The following is a 14,691-nucleotide window of genomic DNA, read 5'->3' as shown; positions in this document are numbered from 1 at the left end:
CTCCTTCAGTCCTTTCTCTAACTCCTCTACTGTGGACCCTTTGCTCAGTCCAGTGATGGCCTTGAGCACCTGCCTCTGTGTTTTTCAGGCTCTGACAGAGCCTCTCAGGAGTCAGCTCTATCAGGCTCCTGTCAGCATGCACTTCTTGGTATCACCAATAGTGTCTGTGTTTGGTGACTGTGTGGAGATGGATCCCCAGGTGAGGCAATCTTTGGATGGCTTTTCTTGGAGTCTCTGCTCCACATTTTTCTCCATATTTGTTACAATGATATTTTATTTCCCGTTTTAGAAGGACTGAAGCATCCACACTTTGGTCTTCCTTCTTGATATTTATGTTTTCTGTGAATTTTATCTTGGGTATTCTAAGATGTGGGGCTCATATCCACTTATCAGTGAGTTGATAACATGTGTGTTCTTTTGTGATTGGGTTACCTTACTTAGGATGATACTTTCTAGTACCATCCATTTGCATGTGAATTTCAGGAAGTCGGTGTTTTTAATAGCTGAGTAGTATTCCATTGTGAAAATGTACCACATTTTCTGTATCCTTTCCTTTGTTTAGGAACATCTGGGTTGTTTCCATCTTGTGGCTATTATAAATAAGGCTGCCATGAGCATAGTGAAGCATGTGTTCTTGTTATATGTTGGAGCATATTTTGGTAAATGCCCAGGAGTGATATAGCTGGGTCCTCAGGTTGTACTATGTCCAATTTTCTGAGTAACCTCCCACTGATTTCCAGAGTGCTTGTACCACCTTCAATCCAATGGAGGAGTGTTCGTTTTTCTCCCTATCCTTACCAGCAACTGCTGTCAATTGAGTTTTGATCTTAGCTATTCCAACTGGTATGAGGTAGAATCTTAGGGCCATTTTGATTTGCATTTCCCTGATGACAAAGGATGTTGAACATTTCTTTAGGTGCTTCTCAGCCATTCCAGTTTCCTCAATTGAGAATTCTTTATCTGTGTACCCAGTTTGTAAATAGGGTTCGTTGGTTCTCTGGACTTCTTGAGTTCTTTGAATATATTAGATATTAGCCCTCTATTGCATGGCTGATTTGTAAAGATCCTTTCCTAATTTGTTGGTTGCTGTTTTGTCCTATTGACAGTGTCCTTTGCCTTATAAAATCTTTGCAGTTTTATGAGGCATCCTTTGTCTATTGTTGATCTTAGAGCATAAGGCATTGGTGTTCTGTTCAGAAAATTTCCCACTGTTCTCATGTGTTTTAGGCTTTTCATCATATTCTCTTTTATTAGTTTCAGTGTATCTGGTTTTATGTGGAGGTCCTTGATCCACTTGAATTTGAGCTTTGTACAGTAAGATAAGAATGGATCAATTTGGATTCTTCTACATGTTGACCACAAGTTGAACCAGTACCATAAATTCAAAATGCTGTCTTTTATCCACAAAATAGTTTTAGCTCCTTTGTCAAAAATCAAATGACCATAGGTGCATGGGTTGGAAATTTTAATGGGATCTCATTGAATCTGTAGATTGCTTTCAGCAAGATGATCATTTTTTACTATATTAATCCTGCCAATCCATGAGATTGGGAGAACTTTCTATCTCCTGTGGTCTGCTTCAATTTCTTTCTTCAGAGAATCTATGTTCTTCTCATACAGATCTTTCTCTTGTTTGGTTAGAGTCACACCAAGATATTTTCTATTGTTTGTGACTATTCTGAAGGGTGTGGCTTCCCTAATTTCCTTCTCAGCCCATTTATCTTTTGAGTATAGGAAGGTTACTGATTTGTTGAAGTTCACTTTATATCCAGCCACTTTGCTGAAGTTGTTTTCAGCTTTAGGAGTTCTCTGGTGGAACATTTGTGGACACTTAAGTAAACTATCTTATCTGCAAATAGTGACATTTTGACTTCTTCCTTTCAAATTTGTATCTCTCTGACCTCCTGTTGTTGTCTAATTGCTATAGCTAGAACTTCAAGTACTATATTGAATAGATAGGGAGAGAGTAGGCAGCCTAGTCTAGTCCCTGATTTTAGTGGGATTGCTTCAAGTTTCTCTCCATTTAGTTTGATGTTGACTATAGGTTTGTTGTATACTGCTTTTACTATGTTTAGGTATCGGCCTTGAATTCCAGATCTTTCCAAGACTTTTAATATGAAAGTATGTTTTGCATCAATATTCATAAGGGAAATTGGTTTGAAGCTCTCTTTCTTTGTTGGGTCTTTTTGTGGTTTTGGTGTCAGCATAACTGTGACATCATAGAGTGAATTTGGTAGTGTTCCTTCTGTTTCTGTTTTGTGGAATAGTTTCAAGAGTACTGTGTATTAGGTCTTCTTTGAAGGTTTGATAGATTTTCGTACTACATCTATATGGTCCTGGGCTGGTTTTGGTTGTGAGAATTTTAATGACTGCTTCTTTTTCTTTAGGGTCTATAAGAGTGTTAAATGGTTTAACTGATCCTGATTTAACTTTAGTAACTGGTATCTGTCTAGAAAATTGTCCATTTCATCCGTATTTTTCAGTTCCACTGAGTATAGGCTTTTGTAGTAGAATCTGATGATTTTTTTTAAATTCCTCTATTGATGTATCTCCCATTTCATTTCTGATTTGTTATTTTGAATACTGTCTCTGTGCCCTCTGGTTAGTCTGGCTAAGGGTTTATCTATCTTGTTGATTTTCTCAAAGAACCAGCTCTTGTTTTGTTGATTATTTGTATAGTTCTTTTTTATTCTACTTGGTTGATTTCAGCCCTGAGTTTGATTATTTCCTGCTATCTACTCCACATGGTATCTTTGCTCTTTTGGTTAGAACTATCAGGGGTGCTTTTAAGCTGCTAGTGTATGCTCTCTTCAGTTTCTTACAGTAAACTAAAGGCAATGTCTTTTCCTATTAGCACTGTTTTCATTGTGTCCCATAAGTTTTGGTTCCTTTACTTTCATAAAATTCTAAAAAATATTTAATTTCTTTCTTTAGTTCTTCCTTGACCAAGTTATTGTTGAGTAGGGAATTGTTCAACCTCCATGTATATGTTGGCTTTCTTTTGTTTTTGTTGATTTTGAAAACCAACCTTAGTCTGTGAGGATCTGATAGGATGCATTGGATAATTTCAGTCTTCCATTGAGGTCTGTTTTGTAACCAATTATATGGTCAATTTTGGAGAAGGTACCATAAGGTGCTGAGAAGAAGGTATATTCTTTTGTTTTAGAATGAATGTTCTATAGACATCTATAAAATCCATTTGTTCTGTAACTTCTGTTATTTCCAACTTGTCTCTGTTTATTATCTAGTTTGATGATAAGTCCATTAATGAGAGTGGGGGGTGGGTTGAAGTCTCCCACTATTATTGTGTGATATACTTTGTGTGCTTTGAGCCGTAGTAGAGTTTCTGTTATGAATGTAGGTGCCCTTGCATTTGGAGCCTAGATGTTCAGAAATGAGAGTTATTCTTGGTGGATTTTTCCCTTGATGAGCATGAAATGTCCCTCCTTATCTTTTTATATAACTTTTAGTTGAAGTTGATATTCGATATTAGAATGGTTACTCCAGGTTTTTTCTCGGGACATTTACTTGGAAAATTGTTTTCCAATCCCTTACTCTGAGGTAGTTTCTGTGTTTGACACTGAGGTGAGTTTCCTGTATGCAGCAAAATGCCAGGTCCTGTTTACATATCAAGTCTTTATGTTTTTCATTGGGGAAATGAGTCCTTTGATGTTAAGAGGTATTAAGGAAAAGTGATTGCTGCTTCTTGTTATTTTTGTTGTTAGAGTTTGAATTATGTTTGTGTGTCTATCTTCTTTTAAGTTTATTGAAGGAAGATTACTTTCTTGATTTTTCTGGGGTGTGGTTCCCCTTCTTGTGTTGGCATTTTCTATCTATTTTCCTTTGCACATCTGTATTTATGGAAACATATAGTGTAGATTTGGATTTTTCATGATAATGTCATGTCTTGATCATCTTTATTTCTCTTTTCCAGTCCATCTTTTTATGCCCTTGTCTCTCAGATTCACCCCTTTCCACCATACTTCCCTGTATGGATATACAAATATGTGTATATATGAAATTCACACAACATAAATGCACTTTGTATGTTAATGCATACATGTTGAAAAATACATAAACAGTTTTAAAACTATATTCCACAGGTTAAATGTCTCTTGGCATTCCTAACTAGTGCAGGAAGTTTATCTAGAAGAGGAAATTGCAGCATTAGATAACTTTCTATCAAACAACTTAATGTTTATTAAGATAACAGTATTCAGCCAGGCGTGGTGGCGCACGCCTTTAATCCCAGCACTCGGGAGGCAGAGGCAGGTGGATTTCTGAGTTCAAGGCCAGCATGGTATACAGAGTGAGTTCAGGACAGCCAGGGCTACACAGAGAATCCCTGTCTCAAAATACCAATATATATATATATATATATATATATATATATATATATATATATATATATATATATAAGATAATAGTATTCATGAGACAGCTATTTTCATGAAAATTAATTCTAAGTGCTTAACATCATACCATACATTGACAGACATCCACAAATATGTGTATTAACAACTAAGTATAATAAAAACATAGGCAAACCAAAGAAAAAATACTTGATTTTTTTCACACATAAATAGAGGACAAAAATAAGCAGTTTGTAGAGAAATGCTAGTGATTTTATCAATTAATTTAAGTTATTCTCAGTTGCTGCTTTTCTCTTCCAGATAAACCTGTATTTGATACTATGATGAATTCTACCATGGTGACTGAGTTTCTCCTGGAAGTTTTTGCTGAGACTTGGGAGCTCAGGATCCTACTCAGTGTGCTGTTCCTGCTGGTGTACCTGGGCCTCCTGTTACGGAACCTTATCATCATCATTGCTACTACAGTTGACCATACCCTGAACATACCCATGTACTTCTTCCTCAGGAATCTGTCCATCTTAGACATGGGCTACGTTTCTGTTACTGTGCCAAATGCCTGTATTAGCTCACTTACTGACCACAGGAGCATTTCTGTGGCTGGGTGTGCAGCACAGGTATTTTTGTTCTTCTTTTGTGCATGTGTAAAGATTCAGTTTCTCACCATCATGTCTCACGACCACTATGTGGCCATCTGTAAGCCACTCCTTTATGCCATGATTATGAACCATCAATTCTGTGTTCAGATGACACTAGTTTCCGTGCTTACCTCTGTTATCCTTGTAAGTGTGCACACGTTCAAAACTTTCCAACTGTCCTTTTGTCACTCAAATGAAGTCCCTCAGTTCTTCTGTGATATCTCTTCTTTGCTGAGGCTTTCTTGCTCTGACACCTTTAACAACAAACTCTTAATTCTTCTGTCTGCTATGGGGCCCAGTGGTAGCTGCTTTACCTTCATTGCTATATCATATGTTCGCATATTATCAACAGTGTTAAAGGTTCCTTTCAAAGGAAAGTGAGGGAAGGCCTTTTCCACCTGTGTCCCTCACATTATTGTGGTGTCTATGTTTCTTAGTTTTCTTGCTTATGTATATTTAAGAACTCCAGCAATCTCAGAAATAGTTGAGGATATGACTCTTTCTGTATTTAATACCATTGTTCCACCATTCTTAAACCCTATTATCTGTAGTCTTAGAAACAAAGGAGGCTGTGAAGAAAGTAATATTCAGATCTTTTCATAGTTGAATAAAATAAAGAAAAATATGAGTACACAAATATGCACAAACACATTAAAGCATTTTTAGACTATTTATTGGAGAGATTTTTTTATATTATATATACACTGCTTATAATTTCCCCTTCCTTTACTCATCCTAGTTCCTTTTTCCTCACATCCTTATCCCCCATCCATGTCCTCCAATATAGACATATTAAAATTTGAAAAAAAGATTAAAGAAAAAAGATGCCTCGATGAAAAATTATGTGGCAAGAACCTCTAATATTACTCTCACATTTGTTTTCGTTTGGCCATCCACTGCTAGACATGCAGACTTCCCTTAATTGTAATTTATTGACCCAGTGAGTCTCACTTGGAGGAAACTACCTTTACCCTTAAAAGTGCTTATCAATTAGAATTTTTTTTTATGGGTTAGAGATGGGGGCATGTGTTCAATTCTCATTTCCACTCTAGGACCCCATCTGGTTAGATCCATGTATGTCCATGCATGCTGCATAAGTGTCTGGGTATACATGTGCATACTTCATGTTAATTGAGAAACATCTGTTTTCTTAGTGTCCTTCATCATCTCAAATACTACTTCTCCTTCCTCTTGCACTATGCTTGCTGATCCCAGACGAGAAAGATTTGATATAGGCATCCCATCATTTAAAGATGATTGTTCTAAGGTCTCCCAATCTTTGCATAACATCTGGATGTGAGTCTTTGTATTTTTTCTCATCTGTTGCAAGAGGAAGTTTCTCTGATGAGGGCTGAGCAAGGCACTAATTTATGACTATAGTGGATTGTCATTAAGAGTTATTTTATTGCTAAGTTTTAAATTTTGATGTAATCTAAAACATTCAGATGAGTAGTATTAGTTAATACCCTGTGTACTGGGGCTATCAATTTGCAGGTTCACCACAGCAGTGTTGAGTATGTGTTCTCTCTCAGGACATAAACATAATGTCAAGTCAGACATTGGTCAGTTACTCCCACAAAATTTGTGTCACTGTTGCACTAATTTATCTTGAAGGGAGGAAACTATTTTAGCTTAAAGAGTTTATTTCTGGGTTTATTTTTAAACATCTGGTTTGCTAGTATGCAAAATACCATTATTTAAAATCTACACTAAATATAGGAGTTAACGCACACTGTACCAGCACCAGCTTGACATCTCCACACTCAATGAAGAAGTATAGGTTTGCCTTCAGCAATAGGCCTTATTGTCAGTGTTTGGAGAGCAATCCATAGGCATGGCAGTACATGAGTTGTTTTCATTATCACTATGGGATCCCTTTATCGAACAATGCAATTTAACATAGCCCATCCTGATACTGAGGACTTCATTTGATGATTTCCAGCTAGAACTCTGTCTTCTCCATTATTTTGCAATTCCCTGTGGATCGCCTTCATGTATATTTATATTTTAAGAAGCTTCTACTTCATTTGGTTTCTGTAATACTCTTACAACAAACCCTGGTTGTCAGCTGTGTCTTCCCACATTGCCTTCCTCATCCTCTTTTTCTTATATCCCTCAACAATACTTAATTCTCCCGTTTTGGTCCCCACATGCCTGCCATACTATTTATTCTTGTTCAATTTTCTAATTATATCTATCTGTCCCCCCTACTCCCTAAACAATTTCTATGGTTCTGTAGATTGTAGCTTGGTTATCATTGACTGAATTGCTAGTATTCACAAATAAGTAAATACATACCATATTTGTCTATCTGGGTCTGGGTTACTTTACTCAGGATGGTTTATTTCTAGTTCTATCCTTATACCTGTGGCAATTCTTGAATTCATGATTTTAACTTTTATTTATTGTTCTCTCATACAATGCATCCCAACTGCCATCTCCTCTCTCTCCCCTTCTCCTGGTGTTTCTACCTCATCTCTTCTCCAAATCAACTGCTCCTCTCAATTTCCCATAAGAAAAGAGCAAGTGTCAAAATGAAATTACATGAACTTGGCATAACAAGATGCAAAGATACTAGGCCTGTATCCTCACACCAAGTCTAGGAAATGCAACGCAGTAAGAGGAAAAGGGTTTTTCAGGCAGGAAAAAGACATAAAAGCACCCTGACTCTGATTGCTAAAAGTCATTTTCTTTAACAAATGATTAATATCCTATTGTATAAGTGTGCTATATTTTCTTTCTTCATTCTTCAGTACAGAAATTACTAAATTGCCTCAAATTTCTGAATATTATAAATAGAATAGCCATTATTATGGTTGAGCATTTGTCACTGTGGTAGGGTAAAGTGACACCCAGGTATTTGTCCCAAAACAGTATAGCTGGATCTTGAGTCATGATTTCCATTTTCCTGAGGAAATGCTAAACTTATCTCCATAGTGTCTACAAATTGCCATGTCAACCAGTCACAGATTTGATTTGCATTTCCTAAATAATGAAGCATAGTGGACATTCATTGAAATGTTTCTCAGCCAATTGAGCCTCTTCCTCTGAAGATTTTCTGTTTAGAAATATACTTCATTTTTAACTCGGGTTATTTGTTTTCCTGATATCTAGTTTCTTGAGTTCTTTGTATATTTTTAATTTTAGCCTTCTACTTGATGTAGAGTTGAAAATATTTTCATAGTCTCTATGCTTCCAAGTTGAATGATATTTTCTTTTGGAATGGAGAAACTTCTCCATATTAAGAAGTTCCTTTTTAATAAAACTTTGATTCTTTATGAATTACACAGTATTCGCTTTAGCCTCACCCCTCTCCTGGCCAACTAATGTCTGGCCTTCATTCTTGCAATGTACCCCCAAAATAACACACACACACACACACACACACACACACACACACATGAACATCATGGAAGCTGTCACAGTGTCTCCCACACCACATCCCTTTATTCATAGACCTGGAAATGTTCATTGCAATGAGTCATTGATCTGGTTCAAAGTCTCTGGCTTCTGTGACACTCACTAAGACTCCTCCTGATTTTCCTATTGTTACCCTGTGTCATGGAGATCCTGCAGCTTTGGATCAGCATGATTGGCACTTTCTCAATCATTCACACATAATATAGATTTAGTGGTGGTTGAACTCAAACCCTTGGACCTGGGCCTGGCTGGTACCTGAATGGTCAGCGAGCTGCCTCTTCCTTTCTGCACCATGAAAGCAAGCATTCCAGCATTGCTACAACTAGGTCACCCTATGCTGCCATAGGAGTGAGGCAGGGTCAGCTCTCCTGTTCTGATTCCCTCGGGTCCATTTTATCTGAAAGCACACACACCTTCAGAGAAAGCTCCATTGTTTTTCAAACAAGGCACAGGGCCTACTCTTCAAAGTGCTGCAGCCTCCAAGTGATGGGCCATCTCACCTGTTCTGATAACCTCAAAGCTGGTTTATCTGTGCCTTTGCCATCAAATCCAGTTCCACTCTGATTCCCAGGTGAAGTACAGGGTACTCTCTCCCAAGTGCTACAGTGAGGGGGCAGAGCTCGCTCTCTGACTCTCATGCCCTCAGAGACTGCTCTCCCAGCTATGGCAGTTGGCAAATGGGGAATGTGGAAAGCATCATCTTCACATCCAGGACACCTCACCTAGAGAGGAGAGTAGGAGGGCCAGTTCTCCAACTATCACCCTCATGACTGGCTAACTACTGAATAGCCACCAGGGCCAGCTTCACTTTTATGCCTTGGCAAGCCACAGGGCCTATTCTCCTTAGTGCTACCACCTGTCAGAGGGGGACCAGCTCTCTAGAATGGCCCGGCTAGTAAGAGATTTGTCTAGTTCTGCACAGCCTATGGACATTCATGTGGGTCAATTTAGATTCTTCTTTTAAGTGCAACCATCCAGTCTTTCCAGCACCATTTGTTAAAGGTGCTTTATTTTTCCCAGTGTATATTTCTGCCTTCTTTATCAAAAATCAGTTGTCTATAGGTGCTTTATAGGTGTGTGGTTTCATACCTAGATTCCAATGAACAACACATTTCTTTAATGCTAGTACCATTTTCTGTAGCACATTTTGAAGTCATCAATAGTGATAACTGTTGCTTCTGTTTTATTATTATTCAGGGTTATTTTAGCTATCCTGACTTTTCTTTGTTTGGGTTATAGTTGTATGTATGGAGTGTGAGTGTGTGTGTGTGTGTGTGTGTGTGTGTGTGTTTCCATATTAAGCTGAAAATTGTTCTTTCAATATCTGTGAAGAGTTGTGCTGGAATTTCAAGGGAATTGTGCTGTAGATAGTTTTTGGCAGGATGGCCGTTATTACTATATTAAATCCACCAATCTATGACCATGAGAGATCTTTACATCTTGTGATATACTCACTTTCTTTCATCAACATCTTTTTTTCCGTATTTCTTTTTTTAAAATTTTTTTAATTAGGTATTTTCTTCATTTACATTTCAAATGCTATCCCAAAAGTCCCCCATACCTGCCCTCCCCCGACACACATCTTAAAGCTTTTGTTATACAAGTTGTCTTAGTATACTCTTGCTGTGACGAGACCCTATGACCACTGAAACTCTTATAAAAGATAGCATTTAATTGGAGATTGCTTACTTCTTCAAAGATTTAGTCTATTATCATCAGAGTGGACAACACACCAGCATGCCAGCTGACAAGATGCTGGAGAAGTAGGTGAGCTTTCAGCATCCAGGTCTATAGGGACAAGGAAGAGAAGAGACTTTGGGCCTGCCTTGGGCTTTTGGGAGCTTGCATCTCCATTGACAGACTTCCTCAAACAAGGACACACTTATCCAAAGACAAAAGTCTAAATCCTCTCAAGTAGTGCCACACCCTAATGAGTAAGCATTCAAATATAGTAGCCCATCAAGGCAATTCTTATTCAAACAACAGCACTAATCTTTTACTTGGTTGCTTAGAGTTACTCCAAGATATTTTTTCCTGTTTGTTTTTTTAAATAATTCCATTTGTTTACATCTTAAATGATATCCTACTTCCTGATTACCCCCTCCACCAAAACTTCATTCCATGATATCTCACTTCCCAGTTACCCCTCCACCAACCCCCGTCATCTCACATCTCTCCTCCCCACTCCCCTTTGCCTGTATGAGAGTGCTCCCCCACTCACCCATTCTCTCCCTCCCCACTGCTCCAGCATCCCCCTACTCTGGGGCATTAAACCTCCCCAAGACCAAGGGCCTCCCCTCCCATTGCTGTCCTCTGCTACATATGGATCTGGTGCCATGGATCCTTCCAGGTGGGTGTTCTAGGCAGGTTTCCTGAGTTCATTCTGATGGTTGGCTCCAAGTATCTGCATATGCATTGGTCAGTTGCTGGTCAGACCTCCCAAGGAACCTCCACACTAGGTTCCTATGAGCAAGCACCTCTTGGTCATGGCAATAGTGTTGGGTTTGTTGTCTGCAGACATGATGTATCCTCAGGTGGGGTCGTTCTCTGGTCCCTGGTTGGCCATTCCTTCAGTCTCTGTTCCAGTTTTTGGCCCTGTTCTTTTTTTTTTTTTTTTTTTGACAGGAATATTTCTGGGTTAAAAATCTGAGATGGATGGTTAGCCCCATCCCAAAACCAGAGGCCATGCCTATCTACTAGAGGTGGTCTTTACAAGTTCTATTTCCCCATTCTCTGTGCATTACTGCTAAATCAATCTCATTGGTGTCTTCACAGCCTCATGCTTCTCTGGTGTCTGGGACTCTCCAGTGGTTATCCTTAATTCCTCATGAGTCCTGCCACCTATTTTTGTTCAATTTCCTGACCCTCTGTTCCTCTTTCACATCTCCAGTTTCTGATACTGCGACCCTAATTTCCTCCCCCTCCTCTGTCCCTCACTTGTCCCTCTCACCTTCCACTTCCCACAATTTTCCTGTTCACCCCTCAATGAAGGACTGAAACATCCACCCTCTGATCTTCCTTCCTTATATGCTCCATATGGTCTATAGGTTATATCATGGGCATTGTGAGCTTTTGGAATAGTATCCACTTATTAGTGAATAGATACCAAGTGTGTTCTTTTGTTTCTGGGTTACCTCACTCAGGATGATATTGTCTAGTTCCATCCATTTGCCTACGAATTTCATAGTCATTATTTTGAATTGCTGGCTAGTAGTATTCCATGGTGTATATGTACCACGTTTTCTGTATCAATTCTTCTTTTGAGAGACATCTGGGTTCTTTCCAACTTCTGGCTATTATAAATAAGGCTCCTATGAACATAGTGGAATAATGTGTTCTTGTTATATGATGGAGCATTTTTACTCTAAGATATTTTATATTATTTAAGGTTACTGGGAAGATGGCATGGCCTTGGTTTGTTTCTCAACCTGCATGCTGTTTTAAAGACTTATATTTTTTATGAATTGATTTTGTATCCAGCTACTGTGCTGAAGTGCTTATGAGTTATAGGAGCTTTCCAATGGAGATCTTAGGGTCACTTAAGTATATTATCATGTGATCTGCAAATAAAGATGATGAATTCTTTCTTTCCAATTTCTGTACACTTGATGTCCTACAGTAGTCTTATTGATCTGGGTAAGACTTCAAGTATTAAATTAAGTAGGTACGAAGAGAGTGGACAACCTTTTTTTATTGCCGATTTGAAATTTTCTTTTGATTACTCTTCATTTAATTTTATGTTACTTATGGACTTGAAAACTGCCTTTAGTAGGTTATGCTATGTTCTTGTATCCATGACTTTCATCATGAGAAATGATGTCAAAAGTCTTTTTTACATTTAATGTCATGTGGGTTTTGTTTTACAGTGTTTATATGATAGAGTTCATTTATTGATTTACATATGTTGAAGCATCTCTGCACCTCTGGGATGAAGCTTATTTGATTATGATGGATGATCATTTTGATGTATTCCCAGATTCAATTTGCCAGTATTAAACTGAGAATCTTTGCATCTATGTTCATAAGAGAAATTGGTCTGTAATTCTCTTTCTTTGTTTGGTCTATATGTAGTTTAAAAATCAGATTGACTCTGTCCTTATAAAACAAATTGACAACTGATATATTTAAATTGCTTATCCGATCTTGATTTAACTCCAATAATTGGTAACTACATGAAAATTATCGATTTTGTTTAGATTTTTCAGATTGGTAAAATACCACTTTGTAAAGTCTGTCCTTTTAATTCTCAGGAATTCCTTAATGTCCTATATTATGCACTGCTTGTCTTTCATAATTGTGTGAATTTGGACATTCTCTCTCTGGCCGGGCGTGGTGGCGCACGCCTTTAATCCCAGCACTCGGGAGGCAGAGGCAGGCGGATTTCTGAGTTCGAGGCCAGCCTGGTCTACAAAGTGAGTTCCAGGACAGCCAGGGCTATACAGAGAAACCCTGTCTCAAAAAAAAACAAAAAAACCAAAAAAACAAAAAACAAAAAACAAAAAAAAAAATAAAAACAACCAAAAAATAGAAAAACATGGATTCTCTTTGTGTTGGCCAACTACTCCTGAGTTTGGGGCATGCCTTGGAATATGGTTGATATACCCTGTGACAATCCATTAGAGAAATGTGGTTTTCCCTTTCCTAGAAGGAGTCAATTGTGATTACCTCCTTATTTAGAAGTAGGACTTGTTCCTCTTTTCAGTTCTTTAATTCATTTGCCTTGAACCTGTGGAAGCCTTTTAAATTTTGACAAGATTTGGTATTTTTGCCTTATTGGTCTTTTTATTTGTTGTTTTGATTTTTGGTTTTGGTTTTCTGTTTTTTTTCAGAGAGCATGTATAAAGTTGGATATGATAGAAGGTGACAGGGCTCCAAGAGGATATAAATTGTCAGCATAGTGACCACTTCTTATACCTTCTATATATAAAAAATTTTCTTTCCTTTTCTGATTTCAACAATTCAAATTATTAATACTGATATAACTTGTCATTCTTTCTGATATCTCTTCCTGCTAATCACTCTATGTGATTATGTCAACTCTTTGTACAACTCTGAGTAAAAGTTGTAAAAAAGTAAAAGTAAAACTCATCTCAATGTGGTTTCACAAAAATCTGGTAAACTACAAGACTAACTCAAAGGCAAATAGAAAAGATGACACTGAAAAATATAAAATTGTGTACATATTCAAGATATGTAATGAATATAGCCATGTTTGGTGACTTCTATATAAATAAGGAAATCATAAACATAAAATTTAAGACCAGGATTATATTTGATATAAAGGATTCAACTATTTAGAAGTACATGGTTATTGGGATTAATTAATTAATTATTGGTTGTGCATTTATATTTTATACAGTTTCATAAAATGATATTTTTCCTAAGTCTAAATAATTAAATGTTATAATGCAAAGTGGTGAGATTTATAAGATATGAGAATAGATTATAACTTGTCAGCTATTGTGGCTAACATGATCTTCCCAGCCTTTGGTGGCCAGAGTGCATCTAGTCCCCCAGGTGGAGCAGACTTATGAACTATTCCAGCTGTGTTCCATAAGGAATTGATGCTTGTTTTTATTGAAATGACCGAGTAGATCTGGGAAGGCTGTATTATATTTCTGATAATTGTTTGATACTGTCAAATGTATTATTTGATTAGACTGTTCACCTTAGTTTTAATACTTACTTGAATTTTAAATTTTATGAATACATGCTGAAATGAAAGAAAGAAATTATCCACTTTTGTTTTTTGATGCATATGAAAAAATATGAATATATGTATGTGTATATATATGTATATTTGTGTATATACATGTGTGTATATATATATGTATATATATATATATATATATATATATATATATATATATATATATATATATATGTGTGTATATCAGCTCCATACCATAGTTCCGTAGGGATTCTGTGATTCTGTAGAATGTGTTTAAGCTATTTCCCTCAGAGTCTCTGCTGCAGCTTGCACTGTAAAGGTTGCAATAGAAATCTGTCTCTTCACTTCGCTCCAGGCCTTAGAAGCGTTGACTTTGCTACTAATATCAAAAAGGGCATCATAAATCCCAGGGAATGATACTCCTGCATACTTGTTGTGGCTGCTTGGAGCATAGATGATATGCCTGTTGATGAAACATATCCTTGTCCATTAATCGTGCAAGCAACATACAAGAGAACAAAGGCATTATACACACATGTCATACTCCTGATTTTCTGGCTTGAATAAGTCACTTGTTACCTGAACTTAAAAT

General features: G+C 37.2%; 1 protein-coding gene and 1 pseudogene across 2 annotated transcripts in view; one reads left to right on the top strand and one right to left on the bottom strand.

Moving 5' to 3' along the window:
* The first annotated feature begins 4,693 nt into the window (after window positions 1-4,693).
* LOC110287768 (olfactory receptor 14C36-like) lies at window positions 4,694-5,615 on the top strand (annotated as a pseudogene).
* A 5,063-nt stretch (window positions 5,616-10,678) lies between these two features.
* Window positions 10,679-14,691, bottom strand: part of Folh1 (folate hydrolase 1) — a 67,316-nt gene continuing 63,303 nt past the window's right edge. The window contains exon 17 of one of the 2 annotated variants that reach the window (XM_085841553.1): window positions 10,679-14,562. In XM_085841553.1, coding sequence (XP_085697679.1) covers window positions 14,373-14,562 — 190 coding nt within the window. In that variant the 3' untranslated portion in view covers window positions 10,679-14,372. The remainder of the gene's footprint in view (window positions 14,563-14,691) is intronic. The other variant, XM_085841552.1, reaches the window with a different exon arrangement.

This window comes from Mus caroli, unplaced genomic scaffold, assembly GCF_978045245.1.
Source record: "Mus caroli unplaced genomic scaffold, Mus_caroli_1 scaffold_8, whole genome shotgun sequence".
NCBI lineage: Eukaryota > Metazoa > Chordata > Mammalia > Rodentia > Muridae > Mus > Mus caroli.
Note: the sequence above shows the minus strand (reverse complement) of the source record. Positions and strands in the feature narration are given on the sequence as shown.